Genomic DNA, 20872 nt, shown 5'->3' on the forward strand with positions numbered 1-20872 from the left:
GCAGAAAGAGATAAAACTAGGAATAATAGTTTTCAGCTAAGGAAAAGAAAAATTTAGGATAGCACACACTCAGTAAGAGACTGCCTTCCTTTATTAAAAACTAGATTTGAATAAGACAACTTTCTTTGTATAAAGGAAGAGTGAAATATTGCTCACTGACAGCATTCAGTTCTGAAAATATTAAAAGGAGAGAGGCTTGTATCTAACACACAGGAGTTCTGGGTTCAGCTCCCATTTGCAAAACTGGGTAGCTTTCACATCTAGACAAACCCTTACATATTATGGTGTTATATACTTCATAGGTATTTCTAAAACATGTTAGAGACTTTTAAACAATTATTTGTATAAGAATATAACCTGGAGTCAAGGATCAGTGCCCCACTGTGCTAGGTATTAGAGAGAGATCTGATCAATGCAGTTTTAATTTAAAGAACAGCTTCTGCTCCTCATTGCAACCAGTGAAGCTTTAAGCCTTTAAATCCAAACAACTTGATGTATCAGAAATCCAAACTTCTTAACTGACAAATTTATTTTTTAAAAATTTGTAGCTGAGTTTAGCCTTAAAAGGGCCAGATTAAAAAAATGTTTCTTCATAGTGCTACAGGTATGTGTTTAATTATTTATAGGATAATAGTGATAATAGAATGGTCATGCTCCTTCTCTCAACACTAATCGGTTCCCTCCATAAAACAAAGGAGTCAAGCCTTCCTATACAAAGTCTTTCACTTTTACGTCTGACTTGCTGATTGAAAAACGTATTGCCTGTTTTAGTGAATTAACTATATTCAAATTAACACATTCACAATCTGTTCACTTTTATACATCAGTATTAAGATTGAAAAACAGAATGTCTGAGTGTCAGGGAAATTCCTACCTCATTTTGGGAGTGGTGGGGAGGGTAAAATGAAATTTGAGCTGCTACACAGAGAGAGATATGCTGCAGGGGTATGGAATCAGGATTCTGTGGTTCTGATTTTTTTTACTGACTTACCCTAGCAGCATGGGCAAGTCACTTAGCATCTTTGAAAGAGGGATAATGCTATTTCCCTACCTCACAGTGGTCTTATGAGACTACTACTTATCTACCAGGGCAGTGGTATTGGGGAGAAACATGAAAAATTAGCCCAATGATTAAATCTATCCACCAGAGTGAACATACATGCCCTGCCATACTCTGCAATTTAAAGGACTAAGTCGGTTGTGTATTGTCCACTGTGCAAAGTATTTAATTGTAATACTGTCAATCAATTTACTGCCCTCGCTCTTACAACCATAATGGGTTACCCTTCCCCACCTCATCCTTCCCAATAATGTGTATTCTGTATCTTACCCTGTATGTTCTGTCTTTTCCACTTCTCGTTCCAAGATCTCCCTATATTTACACCCTACTTCACCTTTCTAAATCTTACATACACTGTGTTGCAGTCACTCAATTCTGTGACTATATCTTTGGCTTTACTCACCACTGATCCAAGGAATGGCTACTAAAAAGTAATACACTGTTACAAAATATAGTTGCAACAGTTCTTGTTGTACCCTCTTCATAAAGGATACTACAAATTAAATTAAGGTGTATCATTTTATTTGCATATTCTTGTTTTAACAGAATATATTTTAGAAATTATATGAGACGGTTAAATTTAAATCTAAATTTGAGAGAAGATGCTGAAGCAAACAGATTGCTCCTCTGGAATATAAATTAGCATATTAACATAATATCAAAAAGCAGTTCAAGCATGTCACATAATATATACTATTAAGTTTGCTTTTGTAGTCTTGCCTTTGTACTCTCTGATACACAGACCAAAGTGTTTTCCTTGATGGTTTAAAAACACATTATGCTCATAGAAATTCTCTGCTCGTCAAGAATTTTCATATTCTTCATCGTATTTACTAGAAAAAGCAATGAGTTTTGTATCTTTATAAAGAAGTCCAGTGACCCAAGTAAACAAGGATCTTTTATTTTGTGCTGTAAAAATAGTCTCAGCGACCTGCCATCTCCCCTTTAATTTCTGAATACTCTGAAGGACTCTTGCTATGCACAACCATAGTGTATTCAGAATTGCCTTTTTTGATGGGTGCTTAGAGGGTGGAGTGAGGAAGAAAGGGAGAATATCTTATAGAAAAAAACACTGAAAAATGTGTTCTATTTTCAGGAACAATTTGTTTAACTTATTTATAGTAAAAAAGGTTACATCCAGCTATCCTCTCCTTTGCGACGAAAGTTTCCAAAACCGCTTAGTTTTCTCAGTCTGTTTTCTCCTACGTAAATGCTTTTGAAATGAGTTATAAGATATGGCCAGAAACCAAATGTAAAATTTTAAAATTTAAACAGAGCACAGCTTAAACCTGAGCAATTTGCAAAGGAAATATCTGTAAGATTATTTTCACCAAGAGAGAGTCTATTTTAATGACGAAAGTCATTTCAATGGACAGCTTCAACGAGAAAACTGCCGGCTGTCTGACTTTTTCTTGTTAACGTGTTTGAAGATTTTAGATTTGTGGACATTCTTGGATTTCTGGTAACCAAATCCTCCACCTCCGCCTCTTTTTTGCAATCTTCTACCTTGGCTGCTGTTCACATCTAAGAATTTTTGGTTAAGGAATACAGACAATAAACATTAAACCAACTTAACTGTCACATTTTTCAGTATGGTGGGATGTTTTCAGGGGGAAAGAATAATACAGTGTGCCTGGCATTTTACAGAGCAAAAACTTAGTGGACGCAAGGGTGGAGAAAACCTGTCAAACTAAAAACTCACCTAGTGTTTGTTATTCCTTTGATTGTTTTCTATTTTTCCTTCTTTCAAATTGTTTAACTCTGTTCCTTCTCACACAATGGACTGTACTAAAGCTATAAATGGGTCAGCCTTTACCCCCAGTAGTTCTGAAACAATTTGAGCAGTCCCTATACTTTTCTTTCCCCAGGACAATATGCCACAACCATTACACTGAAGTATGTATCTCATTGTGCAAACCCCACATTAGTAAAAGAGGAAATTACTCTCAAGAATATACATGTAATATTCCCAGATCCACTATATATGCAAAAATTAAAATGCTGTTATTCTTGCCCTGCCATACATACATAGTCATGAACAAATATTAAAACTGGCAAATAACTGGTTAACTTCTTCTATAAAACTATTCTCTTAGGGTTAGGACATGCTTAGATAATTAATAGTAAAACTATCATTTGCACTTGGATACTTCAGTGATGTGCATATTAGAAATGTTAAGCAGATAGATAAATTAGTTTTGACACATTGTGATAAAAGGATACTGAGATCAACAAACGGAGGGACTTTGAAACCAAACGAAAGGGAAACTTTGGGTAGATCCAAGTTATTGACGTTATAGATCTGTTTCAGAGAATGGGAGTCATAAGCTCTAATGTATGCTTTGTATGCTTCCTGGGCTGACTTGTGAAGGAAATAGTTCTTCTCAATCAATTTTTCAAGCTGGAAAAAGAAAGGCAAGACAGTTGTATCCAATTATGGCTGTAACCAGTTTATAAATTATACAGCAAATAACTCATTTTGCTTGTAATTTGCAACGAGTTACATTAACCATAATATTCACTTCAGAAAAATTGATAAATTTGTATTTCGCTGTAATAGTTCAATGTGTCTTTATAAATCAGAGGGGAAAAAACAAATTGAATTACATTACATAGCCTCCAAAAGTAATCTTAAAAAGTATTGCAAAAATAATGAGTTACACTGTCTGAATGCATTCTCTTTAGCTTAACTTTATAGCTATATTTAGATGATACAAACAAATCTTAAAACTAGGGAGCTTGAAATTAATGGACAAAGGTGGCCTATGAAGATATGCATATGTTGCTAGATTCTACCACTAAAACAGGCAATGTTAGCTTCTCCCTTGATGCACATCTGAATTTTCTCCTTAAATTGAAGGTTTTTACTATTTAGAATTGACAAGACTTATTGTTCTCCGTGTACCAACTAACAACAAATATTAAAAAAAGACTGCAAAATTCCACAAAAATAATAGACCAAAAAACTGCCAGTGCCCAAATACACTGCTTCACTAGTTTCTGCATTTAGAATCAAAAGTGACAACCTTCTGAAAAATAAACAGAGCCTCTCTCTGAAATTCAACTCAACTTAAGCAGAACACAAACTGAACGGTGAGCTCATCAGTTCTGACGCTCTAAGTCAAACCATGATCTTGCTGAGTCAGGATTTCAAGCCAATTGAAAAATCATATTTATAGAAAAATTATTGCATAAAAAGAACATTTATGTATTAACTGAAAAACAGCTCACTCCAAATTTTAAAATCTTTTTTTTCTAAAATGTAATTCAAATTAGTCATTTTTATTACTGAATGTATGTACATATAACATGGAATTCTTCCCACATTTACAAAAAATGCCTATTCTAGTCTACTTAGATTCCTACTCCATGCTCGTCACCTTATAGCTGAACATTAAACAGATCTATCTTCCACTGGATTATGGTAGCATGTAAATCAGGCCAGTTAAACAGGTTCCTACTATGCATTATAGAATTTACAAATGTCATTTCTAGATTTTCCTGTTCCTGTAGAGGTACAGAGTAATCCTTTTATGAAGTATTAAATTACTGAAAAGTAAATGGAACACGTACATTTATTCAGTAAGGGAAAAAAAACCCTACATTTATTGTGCTAGGTACACACACTTTATCCACAAATATAAACCTCTATTCATAAAGTCAAAGATATACTTAAAATTACTGTGGCAGATTAAACTGTCATATTTTAAAAAAAGAAAAAGACCTATTTCTAAACAGGCATATGTTCATTCTCACTGAAGTCAATGACGGGTAACCTGTACGTTATGAGGGCAGAATTTGATACTTCAAATGAAAATGTATCTGAAATTATAACATGGTGTCATAATAAAGTCATGGATAGCTGTAATGACATGAGGGCTTAGCACTTAAGAGCAAATATCTAGAGGAATCTTTCAAATAATGTAAGCACATTTCCACAATTTCTTTAAACCTTCAATTGCTTTGTAAGAGCAGGCTAGTCTATACCTATAATCGTTTTCATGTAAAAATTCAGAGAACTAATATGAAATAACTTTATACCTGAGACTGGATGTCTGAAATTTTGGACCAGGAAAATTCAAATTCACTTAATGGTACCTACACACACACACACAAAAAAAAGGGTGTTTAGATAACTTACACAGTATTATATAGCCTATTTAAGAAGGTATAAGTAAAAGTTACAGCATTCACCTAAAGAAAATGGTAACTAAGGCCCCATCTACACTAGAAAAAGTTATACTGGTATAACTATAACGCTGTCCTCGGGAGCCAAAAAATCTTTCCGCATTACAGGTGAAACCGCATTATATTGAACTTGCTTTGATCCACCGGCGTGCGCAACCCCTTGCCCCCCCCCGGAGTGCTGCTTTACCGCGCTATATCCGAATTCGTGTTATATCGGGTCGCGTTATATCGGGGTAGAGGTGTATAACTTTAATACTGGTAACATGCCCTACTGTGGACACAGTTACACTAGCATAATATCTTACACCAGTATAAACACTTTTATATCCATATAATTGTGGTCCACACTATGTGGTTTTGCCACTTTAACTATACTGGTATAATTAAAATAGCAAAATGTTCTAATGTAAACAAGTTCTAAAGGACAGCAAGTTAAGAATATGCAGATAGAATGCTTTGCAGCAAAAAGCCCTGCAAAAATACTTACTGGAACTTTTAAAGGACATTATTTGAATAATGAAAAGCAGTCAACTATCACCAGGGTGAGAATAGTGGGTTTTCCACAGTCAGGTTCTGAACTTGAAAACGATGGAAAAAGTGAACCACTTTTTCTATATGAATAAAGGCTTGAGATAGGTATTTTGAAGGCATTTCAGTCTCTTTCCTGCTGCTATAGAAATATCAGGTTTTTAATCAGAGCACATCATTAGCAGCAATATTTACACTAATGTTCTTCTCATTGAAGGGACATTTCTCCTTTATGGTAATGAAATGTGGCAGTGACTCAGGGCTGAGAAAACAAATGAGGAATTGTTTCAGAGTAGCAGCCGTGTTAGTCTGTATCCGCAAAAATAACAGGAGTACTTGTGGCACCTTAGAGACTAACAAATTTATTAGAGCATAAACTTACCAATGAGGAATTGGTAAGTTTACCAGCTGTCCTGTCTTTTGATATACTACTGACTGAAACTTGTGATTTTTTTCCTGCCATTTCTTAAAATAGAGACTTTTAAAAATATATTACTAGGGTTGTGTCTTCCTTGTTTTTGTTGGGAGCACCACGTACCTAGTGGCTTTGGTAGAGGACTCTCAGAAACATTTTTTCCCTTTTACAGCACATCGTAAAGCTGCATTGTCAAGTGATTCCAGCTACACTGGAATTTAAATGATTATTTAGTTTCTATTGCGGTGGCCACTTGCATTTCTATTAAATTATTCAGTTAAACATTTTCTAAGCAATAAAATGGGTTTCGGTTAAAATACTGAAACACTTGATTAATCATTACAGTTTCTACATCAAAAAATTCCAGCAGCATAGTAAAATACTATACACGACTTTACCCTGGCTTGCTTTAGGTAACGAAGGAAACCCAATTCTTCTGGTCGTAAAATGAGTAGAGCATGTCCTCTGCCATTTATACCTCTGGCAGTTCTACCAACACGATGAATGTATTCCTTTTTGGAAAAAGAATAGTTAAAAATGTAATAATTTGAAATCAAAATTCTTATGCCAAGTAATTTCTTTAAAATTAACACTATTACTATCTCCAGAATATGCTAATATCAGTGTAGATGATGATCAAACTCAACATTTAACACCATGCAAAATAAATATTTCCATGGTCCTGGGTCAATGGGATCTGCTTTTGACTCTTGCAAATGTGAATAGCCTAACAGAAAAACAAACTTAATAGTAATGCAGCTATGGAGTCTCTCATCCATAATGATGTAAATTCTGCTCATCACATTGAAATCTACTGATAAAGAAACCAAGAGCTGCAAACCTGAAGCACTAGGTTTGATGAAGAGACACTCAATTAAAAAAAATCCATTTGAAAATATTTTACTTATTATTGTTATAGCCAACATCTATGATTACTGTAACTAATTTTTCTATTTTTTTTTTCAGTTTGATTACTTTGTGCAGTTGTTTGTATGGGTCTTTCACACCGTAACAGGAAAAAAAACTAAACTGGAAAATAGGGACTTAAAAAAAAAATCACAAAAATTGTCAGGGGGACTTAAGGTCAAGCATGCAACCTTATACTTCTTTTGACTCATTTTTAAAATTAACTAAACTAAAAGTCTAAGTACACATAATTTTTTCCAACAGGCAATCATTTTAAAAGCATGCTGAATGCTTCAAAGAAGTGGTGCATTCAGCACATGAATTGTAAAATCAAGCATTTTCCAGGAACAACAATAGAAAGTCAGTTGTTTGATGCAAACCCTGCCTGAGCCCTAACAGTTTTCTATAGAAGGGTAATTAAGTCCATACTTTCTCCAAAAGTGTGGAACGTTAAAGACAAATCAGAAGCATTTGCAGGAGACAAGTTACCTTTGGGTCATCTGGAGGGTCATACTGGACAATCCAATCAACTTCAGGAATATCCAGTCCTCTGGCAGCTACATCAGTGCACAAAAGTATTCCAGAATCTGCATTACAGAACTGGAAAAATGTGGTGGTCCGTTTAGTTTGTTTCTGCTTGCCCTAGGAGAAAACATATTCAGGATTGAATTAGTTAACAACGAAAAAATTCTGCAAATCAGCCTTCAGAATTATAGCTTTACATAGACACAAGAAATATATTCTCAGACAGTGTGTGGTTACTAAGAAGATTTAAAGCAATGTGTTAAAGCATCTTTCCATCTAACCGACTCATACATACCCACACATCCATGGCTTTTAAAAGCAGAACCATTTTCATAGTGCATAAACAAAGCAGGCTGATGTACAGCATAGAGCAACATAAATGTTACTTTGGAGGAGGTTACATTGTACATTCTAAAGCAATAAGTGCTCAATCCTCCGAACACACAATGCAATGGGACTAATTCAAGGGCTTAAAGTTAAGGATATGCCTAATTGTTTGAAGGATCAGAGAGTAAAACAGTAAGACTTGCAAGATTACAGAGAAACAGAAGAATGGTAAGATTCCTTCCTCCTCACCCCCGATTTAGCACTTCCATTCAGAATGCAGCACAAAGACCTTAGGAGGACCAAAAAAACCCCCAAAACAAACAAAACACACTGAGGTGAGTTAACAACTCAATTATGTTTGTTTCATAAGGTATTTATCACCTTAAATCAAATATACAATTAGTCCATATTCCCAACTATTTAGGGCTGCAGTTGTGATAATATAACAAAATAAAAACACGTATCCAAGTGGGGACGCAACGGAAGTCAACATTTAAAAAACAATTACCAACTGAAGAGATGCCTGAAGTGTGTGGCAAAAAAGAATTATTGTTTCCTTTTTGCAAATTCTACCAAATATATCTACCCAGGTGGCTTGCTTAGTAAAGGGGAGACTATTAAGCAAGGACTAATGCTAAACTAAAAAACAACAGTAACATTAATTTCCACATAGACAATGAAAAGCTCCACTACCTCCAAAACATGGAAGTGTGATGAAATCATTTTCAGTGAGCAAACTTGGAATCTCTAAACTTGATGTTTGATGGAAAATGCCCTTTTAACAGACAACTCCATCTCACTGACAGAAACCTTGTTCTTCAGGTGCATATTTAAAAGACCAGCTTTAAGAGAAAGCTGGTTTGAAAGGGTTAACTTAAGAAAATACTTACATGAATGGCCATGACTGGCAAGTCGATATAGTTGAGTAGTTCATAGTGGTATTTCACAGACATACATGACGAGAAAAATACCATCAGCTTTTTCTTCCGATTCTTCTTGAGGAATGTGAAGAGCAGAAGGAACCTTTTTTCAGACGGACACACTACATATCCCTGGAAATCATTCAAGGCCAGTTATTTAAAACATGTATGAAATATGCTTTTGTTTCAAATAACTCAATTAAGTCAGTGCAAACAAATGGAGCTTTAAAACATATAGTTTAAGTCTTTGGTTCTACAGCAATATTAAACAAAACTTTCAGACACCTATGTTCCCTTTTTCCCAGTCTCACCTTCTTGGGAACTGACATCCATATAGTACACTTAATAAATTATCTAATGAAGAGACGCATACTAGGGAATTATTGATGAGTAGAAGTTATGTTATTTATACAACAACAAAAATGTTCCAAGATTTTTTTATCACTGTAAATAACACACCTTACAATATCTATCTATCTATCTCCTGGGTCCTTAAAATTCAGAACTTTTTTCAAAGCACATTATTTAAAGAGAAATTCTGCTACTGATCCAGTTTTTGGCCTCTATGGAAAGGTGATGTAACAACCTGTAATTCTGCAGCAGCCCTCCTCACCTCACAGTATTGAAGAGATTGTGAATTTGAGCTCTAATTCCAAAGCTGTTGGTATTGCTTATCTTGCAACATCTACTAAATATAAATAATTCCTTATAGGTGGCTAATGCCAGAGAGATTTAATCAATCTACTAGCAGTTGTCCAACCAGGATGACCAAAGGCCACCTTAACTTTAAGACTATACTTTACATTTATAGAATGCACATAAAAATCGATGTTTAGAAGTAGTTTGTGCACATATTACATTTATTTTTACTAGTATTTCTGCTTAACTTTACCTGTTCAAGACCATCTACTGTCGCTGTTTCCTTGTTATCATCAACCCCAACATACAGTGGCTCCTTTTTCAGCGATATCTTAGCCAGGTCTTCAACCTTTCGGGTTTGTGTAGCAGAAAAAAGCATGGTCTGTCTGCGCTCTGAAATAATTCACAAAAAATAATCTCACTTTTGCGGAGGATTATGCAAATAGCAGAGACACAAGATGCAGTTGCGGGGCTCCTGGTGTGTGTTTTGCCTGTTTTCCTCAGTGGGTGGGCAAATATAGGTTTTACTATATCATGTCTGTCTCTACTACAACCACTATCAATATAATTTACACTATGTAGTACTCATGACCTACAAAGCAATGCTTGTTTAAAAAAACATTTAATACCTATAAACCCTAAGCAGTCCTTTCCCTTCAGGGGCAGGTTAATATTCATTTGCACTGCTGTTTACACAGAAAATAGCAATCAGACCAAATCAGATTTTAATTCTAGCTAGTATAACTGCATATTTTTTCATTCATATAAATATCAAATTCTTTTTTGTATCCTCAAAAAAACTTCTGAAATTCATTGCAACAAGGTAACTAATATGTTATGCAAAAAAGTATTTATTTTATCAGTTTTACCTTTTAATTTAATTTCATGGTACAGAGGTTATACCATACCACCATACATTACATGTGTACACACATTACTTTTGCTGTGTGGGACAACCCCTATGCTGAGCCTTGCTGACCTCACTGGGACTGTGCACAGGTGCAAGGGGCTGCCTGCCTGGCTCCCATTGCCTTATACAAACATAGGCACTGATCCTGCAATATTTCACTCTTGTCTAAATGTATGGGGGTTAGGGAAGAAATCAAGCACAATCCCTTTTACTTACGATGCAAAGAACAATAACAAAATTGATTCCCTATAGTTTTAGCCTCTCTAGTTATCAGTATGAGTGGCTATTCTACTCGTCTTTTGCTGTTTGGTTTTACATACTGCATATTAAGTTGCTACTACTCTTAAATACATCAGATTGCATATTTACTAAAATGCACTTGTTTCATGTTTTCCTCTGTTTCTAAGATGAAAGAGTTCTTCAGTGGTTCGGAGAAAGACTGCCTGCTATAAAAGAGCAATACAAGGAGTAATAGGATGAAATTTAGAAAAGGGAAAGAAAAAAAAATCAGGTAAGGATCAGGATAAATTTCCTGAAGTATAGTCTCTGAATATGTGTAGGAGACTCCCAAGTGAAGGGATGGAAACCTTTTAGCATGCGACATTTAAACTGTGTCAGAAAATACTGTACGGTAGGGAACAAGCCTGCATTGGCAGAAAGATGCCCTAGATAAAAATGAAAGACACCTCTTATGTTAACTTCTATGGGCTATATTATTTCTTTAAGGTGCCCATGAAAAGCCTGTCCTTCAGATAAATGATGGTCTGATGGAGTGCCTACCCCACACAGGTGATGAAAGGTTTAATGTGGTTCTGAGACCAATTAACCCACCTGGTTACACATGGGGGATGGGTCAACCCTAATTAATGATGAAACCAGCTGGGTTCTGTAAAGAGAGGAAGTTTGGAGCAGAAGGGGGCTGCAGGGAGAAATGATGCTGTCTCTGTCCTGATAGTAGGGAGTGACAAGGCTTGTAGGAAATAGGAAGCATTTTGTAAGGTGAGGAGAAAGTCCACAGTAGGGCTTATAGGAAGAAGTCCAGGGAGGAGACAGCAAGGAGTATGGTGGAGTGAACCTTGACTGCCTATCCTAGGGTCCCTAGATTGGAACCCAGTGTAGCGAGAGAGGCTGGGCTTCCCTACCAGCCACCGGTAAGGTGGCGTAAAGCTCTGAAAATGAGATATGGACTAATGGGAGCCCTGAGAAAAAGATGTATGGACCACTGGACCCAGAATTGAGGGTGGCAGACTGGATGGAGGGATCAGACATTTGTTTTTGCTGGACTTTATCATCCCTGATGGGATGGGACTAAATATGACCTGATCAGAAGGTTGAGTTGCAAGAAGAAGCAGAGCACTGCAGGCAAAAAAAGACTGTCAGCAGGGGGTGCTGTACGAGGAGAGCCTGCTAGCCCACATCCAGCCATAAGGGGGTGCTCCAGTGGTGAGTTGACCTATCTATAGATGGTAAAATATAACAAGTTTCTGCTGATTACTGAATTAAGAAGGGGTGAGTGAGAGAGAGAGTCAGAACAAGCATTAGAAAGTGTAGGACAATCGTTCCAAGACTAATACTAAAACTACTATACCCGAAGCCTTTTCTCCTAGTTCTCTCCTTCCTTGACCAACATGCTGCTCAGAGGGTAACATGATTTCTAGGAATGACACAGATTTTTACTTACTTGGCAGAAGTTTTATGATCTGTTTCATTTCTTCCTCAAACCCAACCTCCAGGATGCGATCGGCTTCATCGATTACCAGACACTGCAGGTTCTTGAACATAAACCCGGGGGTGTTCTACAAGATTTTAATGAACACAAAGTCAGCCAGAGCATCTACGTATAGGTGGGATTTTTTGTTCTGTTTTGTAAATACATAAGGCTACCTGATATTTTACCTACCTGCATGTGGTCCAGAAGTCTACCTGGTGTTGCCACTATAATGTTGATCCCATTTGCAAGTTTCTGTGCCTCAGCTGATCGGTTACTGCCTCCCATTATCAGGCCATAGGTGTGAACATGATGAGTCATCAGTTCTTTCAGAACTCCATAAGTCTGCATGGCAAGCTCTCGAGTAGGTGAAAGAATCAGAACACCCGTTCCTAAAAAAGAAGTTGCTCATTTCAGCAAAAATTAAACCAAGTAATCCTTCCCTCTCTCCCTAAGAATAACTTCAACTTAATTGAGAAGCACAGAGAGAGCCTTACCATTCCTAGGCATGAATCTTAACTTGTAGATGAGCTCGATGGCAGGAATGAGGAAGGCAAGTGTTTTGCCACTGCCCGTTTTTGCAGCTGCTAGAATATCTCTGTAGGTGTCATAATTAGGAAGAAAATATTTAGTTTTTCATGGTCAGCAACATTTAAAATTTTAGTTACTTTTGTAGAGAAAAAATTAACAGCTCAAAGGTTTGATAATGGTAAGTATTTAGCCATTCAAAAACAGCCCTGGTCAACTGTGACTGGAACCATCCAATCAAGGCAGAGAACTTTGGTCTCGAGAGCAGTCAGAACTTGCTATGGGATTGGCTCAGAGACTCTCTCTCCCCCCGTGACTGACATTCCACTAGTTATGTTCGATGGGAACAAGAGATGAAACTTTAACAGGGGTAGGACTTACACCAGGGTTTCTCAAACAGGGGTCGCTGCTTGTGTAGGGAAAGCCCCTGGCGGGCCGGGCCGGTTTGTTTACCTGCCCAGTCCGCAGGTCCGGCCGATCACGGCTCCCACTGGCCGCGGATCGCTGCTCCGGGCCAATGGGCCCGCGCCGCTTCCAGCAGCTCCCATTGGCCCGGAGCCACGATCGGCCGGACCTGCGGATGGGGCAGGTAAACAAACCGGCCCGGCCCGCCGGGGCTTTCCCTACACAAGCAGCGACCCCTGTTTGAGAAAGCCTGACTTACACTATGGAACTCACTCACAAGAGACAGCAAAGATCAGAGACCTCCCCACTTTCAAAACTAAATGTAAAACTAATTTCTACTGAGCTTTCCCCTCAATTTCTTCACACAAACCATACAAGCACAACATGGACACTCGCACAAAGTAAACAAATAAGCCTATCAACCAAACAAACTTTCTCCAGAAGGCTGGGAGAAAGCAAGCAAATGAAAAATTAATTCTACTTGGGAATTATGTGGAAGTATTGGGGAAATATGTGGAAGACACTAGTACTTGGGTAACGGGGGACCATATATAAAGTACTTGGAACACATGAGCACTAAAAAAAACACGACTTTTCTAAAAAATATTACAACATAACTCAAACAATCCAAATAGGTTGTATCCCAATACTTTTAAAAACCTTTATTTTTATATAAAATATAAACACAATGAAACAAAACATATATAAACACATGCACAAGATGGAAATACCATATAAATAACATGTTCAATATTAATTATTTGTAAAACCTTGGGCGGGGCAGGGACGGGTCCCTGAACCTGTAGTGATCATGCAGGGCATCAATTATTAAAGTGACTAAATAGACAAATAAATGAGAACATAACCTATAAGTATTAGGGACTAATATATACTAAATTGCAAAAGTATTCAATAGTTTCATGTGTGACCAGAAATTATCATTCTTTCCGAGCATTTCTATTAGAATTTTTCATTAATGCAGTAGCAGATATGTCACTAAGCCAGTCTGTGTACGAAGGTGGAATTGCAATCCCAATACTTTAAAGGTGTTTGCCTTTCACATGGAGACAAAACTGAGGTGGAATTTTAATTACACATGCTCCTTTATTTAAAAAAAAACCAAAAATCTCTTTCTTACCTGCCTTCCAGAAGGGGTTTAATACTTTTATGTTGAATTTCTGTCATGTGTGTAAAGCCCATATCAGTTATTCCTTTCAGCGTGTTCTCGCTGACTAGATCAGACAGTGAAGCAAATGAGGTGTCTTCAAAAGCACCTGAAGAGAAACAGTTCATCAATCATCTCAACCTTGTTTCTTCAAAACCTGCCCACCCTCATTGGCTACTTGGCTAAATTGATCTAGCAATTAACAAGTTAAGTTTCAAGTTACTGTATCTGATTACTACAAGCAGTTTTGTCTTATGCAGATTAGAACCACTTCATTAAGTTAATAAGAAAAGGAAAACCAGGGGAACTAAGACAAATCAAACATGTAAGTGACATAAAAACCTCTTAAAGAGCAGGCCCTCACAAATGAAAATTAACATTCAACTTAGAAGAATCAGATATTTGCCAAACGTTAACAAGAAAAACCTACTGCAAAAACTTTCAAATTTGGCTGTTTAGAGTCAGACACCTAACTTTAAGTACCTAAGTTTGAAAAAAAATTACTTACTCTAAAGAGAGTTTCAGAACTTGCGTTCTGGCTCTAGGCAAAAAGAAAAACAGATATGGAAACTCTGACACAAGTTACCTGTTACACCAAGAGGTAAACTGGGCTCTTCGGTATCTTCATCCATTACTTCTATCTCTTCAGGATCCTCATTATTTTCTTCCACTTCAGGATCCTTACTATCTTTTGCATCTTCCATGTCTGCAGACGCTTGTTCTTCAGTCTTTGCTTTTTTAGTTTCTGTACCTGCAATTAATTTATTTTTTGAGAGAACGAACATACAAACAAGTCACACTTAGATATATTCTTTGCAACCATTATAATAAAAAAAAAGAGATAATGGGATATTTATTCCCCCAGTACGTAAATCACTCATGCACATTTCAATATAGCAGGAATTTCATTTTAGTTCATGCTTTTTATCTACCCATAGGGAGAAAAAAAAATTGTTTCAGGAAGTCATCCCACAAGCTAGGGCAAGCAACACTGCATCAGTTCATATTCAGAAGGTGTGTTCCCAACCAAGGAGAGAGAAAAAAATGTAAAACAAAGTTTAAAGTTACTTCCTTTCCTTTGCAAAGCAGGCAAGTGCATTAGCTTAGCAATATCTATAGGATATAAATATTAGTTTACATTCACTGTACACTCGTTCTAAATGTGTTCTAAAAGGTTGGGAAGAGGTGCTCCTGAACAGAAAGACATGAGGTACACAGTTAACTCTGGAAATCAACTACAGAGCAAAGTTCCACTTCTTAACAGGAAATACTGAAATATTTTAACATCTGTATGATGGAGTATGTAACGTAAAACGTTTTCTCTATTTAAGAATAGATGAAAAAGCAGAATCCCTGTTCAACAAGTAGACTGATAACTCTTTAATATGCATTACAGTATAGTTCTCTCATTTAGAGGAAAAACACGTCTGTTACAATATGTAAATCACTAGCTATTAATATACATTTACATTTTAAGCTCAATGATTACTTTGATTATTTCCCTTAAATGATAGTGCAGATAGAATAAATGACAGTCAACGTGTTTTTCATTTAAAAATAATTTGATGTGTTTGAAATCTTTACTTATAAATACTACATACATGAGACGCAAAAACATCAAGGCTATGCCTACACTACTACTTATGTCGGTATAGCTCATGTCGCTCCGGGGTGGGAATAAGCCACTGAGTGACCTAAATTACGCTGACCTAAGCGGCTTTGTGAACAGTGCTATGTCGGCGGGTGGGCTTCTCCCGCTGACACAGGGACAGCTGCTTGTTGGGGGTTAATTAATTAAAAGTTGACAGGACAGCTCTCTCCCGCCAGCTTAGAGCGGCTCCACTACAGAGTTTATAGTGGCGCAGCTGCACCGCTCTAAGCTTTCTAGTGTATCCATAGGTATCATTCATCAAATTCTGTTGCATGAGTTTTGTAGGGTGAGAGAAAAAATTATTAGGCCTTTCAGTGCAATTCCTACGTATATTTTCTAATGCTTTGTCCAGCTTGATTTTTTTTTTTTTTTAATGTGTCATGTGGTGGGGCTTCACCAACTAACCTGGAGAAAATATTCTGTTATAGTAGCATTTGCTGTCAGGAACATATTTCTGATATTCAGTTTCTCAGGGTAGTACTACTTTGCAGTTCTATTCATCTGAGAACCTCATAGCACTTTGCACTTGCAAATAGTTAACACTTGTAGCCTTGAAAATAGGAAACAGATGACTTAGGTTGTAAATTCAGGGGGAAAATCAGTAGCAAAGATCATGAGTTATTCAAGCTGACGTGGGGTCTGTGAAAATCATGACTTTTTTAAGGTTATGTCTAACACTATGAGCTAGGGGTGTGATTCCCCTGCTCACATACACATGCTCATGGTAGCTCAATAAGAACTAACAAAAGTATCAACAGTTGTGTATTCACAGTAACTTAGCTGTGCTGAGTCTAAACCTGCCTGAAACCAGTGGGTATGTACTTGGCACAGCCTAGTCACGGCTCCAGTACCTGTGCTACCATGGCTCCACTGCTATTTACACTTGCACTAGCTCTCATGGAGCTACTGCATGTATGTATACATGAGCAGGGGAATCACACCCTTAACTCAGAGTAGACAAAGCCTTAGAAGACATCAGACCAGTTTTCAGGACAGGTTCAGTGCTATCCTTATTGTCCCTATGCAAGCTTTCTTCCAGCCAACTGTAGTATTGAAGCTACAGCCTACTACCTCACCAGTATGACCTCTGTTCACAGTAAGGGATAGCTCAGTGGTGGGAGAGGCAGTGTAGACTAAGCATAGGACACTAGAAGATCCCTGTGTTCTGATCCCAGATCAGACAAAGTTAACCACTTTGTCACACTACTTGACCTTACTTTTCCTTACTTTCCATACATTTCAAATTTAAATGCTTAATATCTATCTTCACAGAGGGGGCTGTGATGACTAATTAACATTTACAACTACATGTGTTAGGATTTTATTTGTATTGCGATGAATCTAAGGCATATGACTGTATACAGTTTATTTAGATACCTGTCCCTTCAAAGCTCTTTCTTAAACAGTGAAGTATTCAGAGATTCATCACAAACCTTTGGGTAACACTCCTCTTGCAACAGAGAGATAGGGGTACCTAGAAGTCTTCTAGCATATGGTTTACATAAAATTGGTCACATCTGGATATAACCCCTAGGAATCATCACACTAAACTTTCCAAAAATTCTCAGGACAGCCCTAGGAATAGCTGCAAGATCAATGCTGGCAGAAGTTGGTTATACTAGTGGAGTTTTGTAGGCCCATTCAAAGACACTACTGCCAGCTTAGGGTGGAACTCAGAGGATAACATTTTAAGTAAGACTGAAGATGACATACCCTCTTCTGTGTTAATAATTTGCCTTTTTTTCTTCTTTTTCTTCTTCTTTGACTCAGAATGTTTTGCTTCTGCAGCTACTACACCGTTAGCTATTAGTTGAGGTTGCTTTACATTCTTCACTTTAAGCTCCTCCACTGATTCTTCAGAAATGACATTGTTCGTAGCTTCCTCAGACGGATCCACAGATCTTGCCTCCACTAGAAGAAGCAGGAATGGTAAATCCAAAATAGAAAAGAGGAAGGCAATTAAAAAAAAAAAATCCCAAACATTTACAGTTTAATCAAAATACTGGAATTGTTCAGAGAAATGGTATTCGTCACTAGCTAATATCACAGCACCTGGAACTCTGCAGTGGTGGTAATATGCACAGTATTAATAACAGTCAGTAGTTTGATGCCTGAGAATACACTAGGAGCTGCAGAATTCCAGAAGCTCTGACCATTCACAATTCCAGGATGGTGCGATTACTAGTTGGGCAGGTGCTTTATTAAACCCATGGAAGACCGAGTCCAAAGTTCTCTCTGGTTCAGAACCTGGTGTCGCTGTTTCAGCTTGTAGTCCAGTGACAACTAGCTCTGCAACACCACCTCCATTTTCAAAAGTGGCCACTGATGGAGAGAGCTTCCGTTCTTGACTGTCCAACATGAGAGCAGCAGGGCCTCATTTCCAGAGGAGCTGAGCACCCACAACTCCAAATGACTTCAAGGGGACCTGCTCCGCACCCCTGAAAAGCAGGCTGGGGGTGTTTCCGCAGGACATTCATAATCACTAGTGCTAACCAGGAGGGGCCACGTTTGAAAAGGCGAGGCCAGGGACACAACTGTTCCTGGATCCGCGCTGCCATTTACCACAACCACCAAATAATGAGCTCGGGCCGGTTCTACAGCTACAATATCGCCCCCCGCGATCAGCAGCGTTCCCGTGGGCACCCGGCCCCCAGAGAGCTCCAGGCAGAGAAACGGGGCAGGGCCCAGGGACCGCCTGCCCGCCCGAGCTCTGCCCTGGGCCCGGCGCTCCTGGCTCGGCCGCTGCGGGTTCGGCTAGGTACCCCGGGCGCTTTGCGTGGGAAGCTGGGCCGGGCCGGGCCTCCAGAGACACCCCCCACACACACACCCCGAGTGGGACGGGCAGGGGCAGCTCCTGCCACCCCCAGCGCTCTCCGGGAGTAGGCCCGGCCCGGCTCGACTCGGCTCCTGGCGGCCCGGCCCGGCTCGACTCGGCTCCTGGCAGCCCGGCCCCCCCCGGCTCGGTACCTGGCGGCCCGGCCCCCTGTAGCGCCAGGTTGCGCTGCCGCAGCTTGAGGTTGCGCTTGTGGATCTTCCTGCGGAGCAGCCGCATGGGCAGGTTCCCAGCCGCCGCCGCCATCCCGCGCCGATCGCTGAGTCCGGCAGCGCCGCCACACGTGGGCATCGGCCGGGCACAGAGCCGCCGGGGCGCCCCGGAACCGCTTCCCCAGCTCGCGCGGCCCGCAGCGGCCTCTAGGGGCCAGGAGGAGACACTGCGCTCGGGGACCAGGCGCGGCGGGGAGCTGCGCGTGCGCGGCGGGGAGGCTCAGCGGCAGGCGCGTGCCGCCCTCCTCTGGGGGCTGTCAGGCCCGGCCCTGCCCCGCTCCGCGCCCCGAGCTCGGGTGGGGCGAGCTCACAGTGGGGTGACGGGGGGAGGATGGGCTCCTCCGTCTCCCTCTGCCCGGAGAGGTGCTGCCAAGCGGAAGGGCAGTTGGGCAGTTTCTCCCCAGGGCTGCTGCAGGTACCGTGTGGATCCCACCTATGGGGCACGCGCCCACCCCTCCCCCCGTGTATGGGATCCACACCCATAAGGAATCTCAGTGAACCGGTGACTGTAAGATACAGTTTTCAGTACAAATTTTGGGGGAAGGGGTATGTACGGCTATACATGCACACAGCAACACCCCCCAGATCATGGATATGCACGCTGCATCATCTGTGCACAGCGACCCACACCACTGACACACCTACACTCACACACCCTCCATGCACAGCGACCCACACTACAGACACACCTATACACACCCTATCATCCACACACAGTGACCCACACTACAGACACACCTATACACACCCTATCATCCACGCACAGCGACCTACACCGCAGACACACCTGTACACATCCTCTTCCACGCACAGCCATCCACACCACTGACACACCTACACTCTCTATGCACAGCAACCCACACTACAGACACACCTATACACACCCTATCATGCACACACAGTGACCCACACCACAGACACATCTACACACACCCTCCTCCGTGCCCAGCGACCCACACTACAGACACACCTATACACATCGCGATCCACACCACAGACACACCTACACCCCCCCTGCCTCCACACACAGTGACCCACACCACAGAAACACCTCTACACACTCTCCTCCACACACAGCGATCCACACACAGACACGGCTACACACACCCCATCATCCATGCACAGTGACACACCTACACACACTTCATCACGCACAGCGACCCACAGCACACACACCATCATCCTCGCATGCAGGGGCGGCTCTATATATTTTGCCGCCCCAAGCACAGTAGTCAGGCAGCCTTCGGCGGCGCGCCTGCGGGAGGTCCGCTGGTAACGTGGTTTCAGCGGCATGCCTGCAGGAGGTCCGCTGGTCCTGCGCCTTCGGCGTACCCGCCGCCGAATTGCCGCCGAAACCGCGGGACCGGCGAACATCCCGAAGGCAGCCTGACTGCCGCCCTCACAGCGACCGGCACGCCGCCCCCCGCAGCTCGCCGCCTCAGGCATGCGCTTGGTGTGCTGTTGCCTGGAGCCGCCCCTGCTCGCATAGGGTTGCCAATTTTGGTTGGACGTATTCCTTGAGATTTCATCACATGACATAATCTTTAATTAAAGATGAATTCCTGGAGACTCCAGGACAATCTTGGAGGGTTGGCCACCCTATCCTCACACAGCAACCCACACAAGGGTTGTCAACCCTCCAGGATTGTCCTGGAGTCTCCGGGAATTAAAGATTAATCTTTAATTAAAGATTATGTTGTGATGAAATCTCCAGGAATATGCCCAACCAAAATTGGCAACCCTAACCTACACCACAGGACCCCCCATACACATACCCCATCATCCGCACACAGCGACCCACACCACAGACACACCTACACACACCCCATCATCCACGCTCAGTGACCCACACCACAGACACACCTACACACACCCCATCATCCACACACAGTGACCTACACCACAAACACATCTACACGCCCCCATCATCCATGCGCAGTGATCCACTCCAA

The 20872-nt window shown here is 40.3% G+C and overlaps 1 protein-coding gene across 1 annotated transcript; it reads right to left on the reverse strand.

Annotated features, from left to right (window-relative positions):
- Nucleotides 1–1570: 1570 nt before the first annotated feature.
- On the reverse strand, nt 1571–18999 carry DDX18 (DEAD-box helicase 18). The gene is made up of 14 exons (XM_065413194.1): nt 18843–18999; nt 17589–17786; nt 14811–14975; nt 14198–14333; nt 12624–12724; nt 12319–12518; nt 12100–12214; nt 9762–9901; nt 8840–9001; nt 7587–7739; nt 6590–6703; nt 5102–5158; nt 3284–3461; nt 1571–2584 (listed from the first exon to the last, which is right to left on the reverse strand). Exons 1-14 carry the CDS (start codon nt 18997–18999, stop codon nt 2439–2441), a joined length of 2022 nt encoding a protein of 673 aa, XP_065269266.1. The 3' UTR covers nt 1571–2438.
- Between the last annotated feature and the right edge of the window lie 1873 nt (nt 19000–20872).

This window comes from Emys orbicularis, chromosome 11 (assembly GCF_028017835.1).
Source record: "Emys orbicularis isolate rEmyOrb1 chromosome 11, rEmyOrb1.hap1, whole genome shotgun sequence".
Lineage (NCBI taxonomy): Eukaryota > Metazoa > Chordata > Testudines > Emydidae > Emys > Emys orbicularis.

Bases quoted from the DNA above. Each gene is read 5' to 3' on its own strand.
- DDX18 (XM_065413194.1), bottom strand. From the start codon at position 18,999: ATGCCCACGTGTGGCGGCGCTGCCGGACTCAGCGATCGGCGCGGGATG. The intron at 12,519-12,623 runs GTAAGGCTCTCT...CTTCTTTTTTAG, and splicing joins AAGATTCATGCCTAGGAATG to GAACGGGTGTTCTGATTCTT. The intron at 6,704-7,586 runs GTAACTTGTCTC...TTTTCCAAAAAG, and splicing joins ACCCTCCAGATGACCCAAAG to GAATACATTCATCGTGTTGG.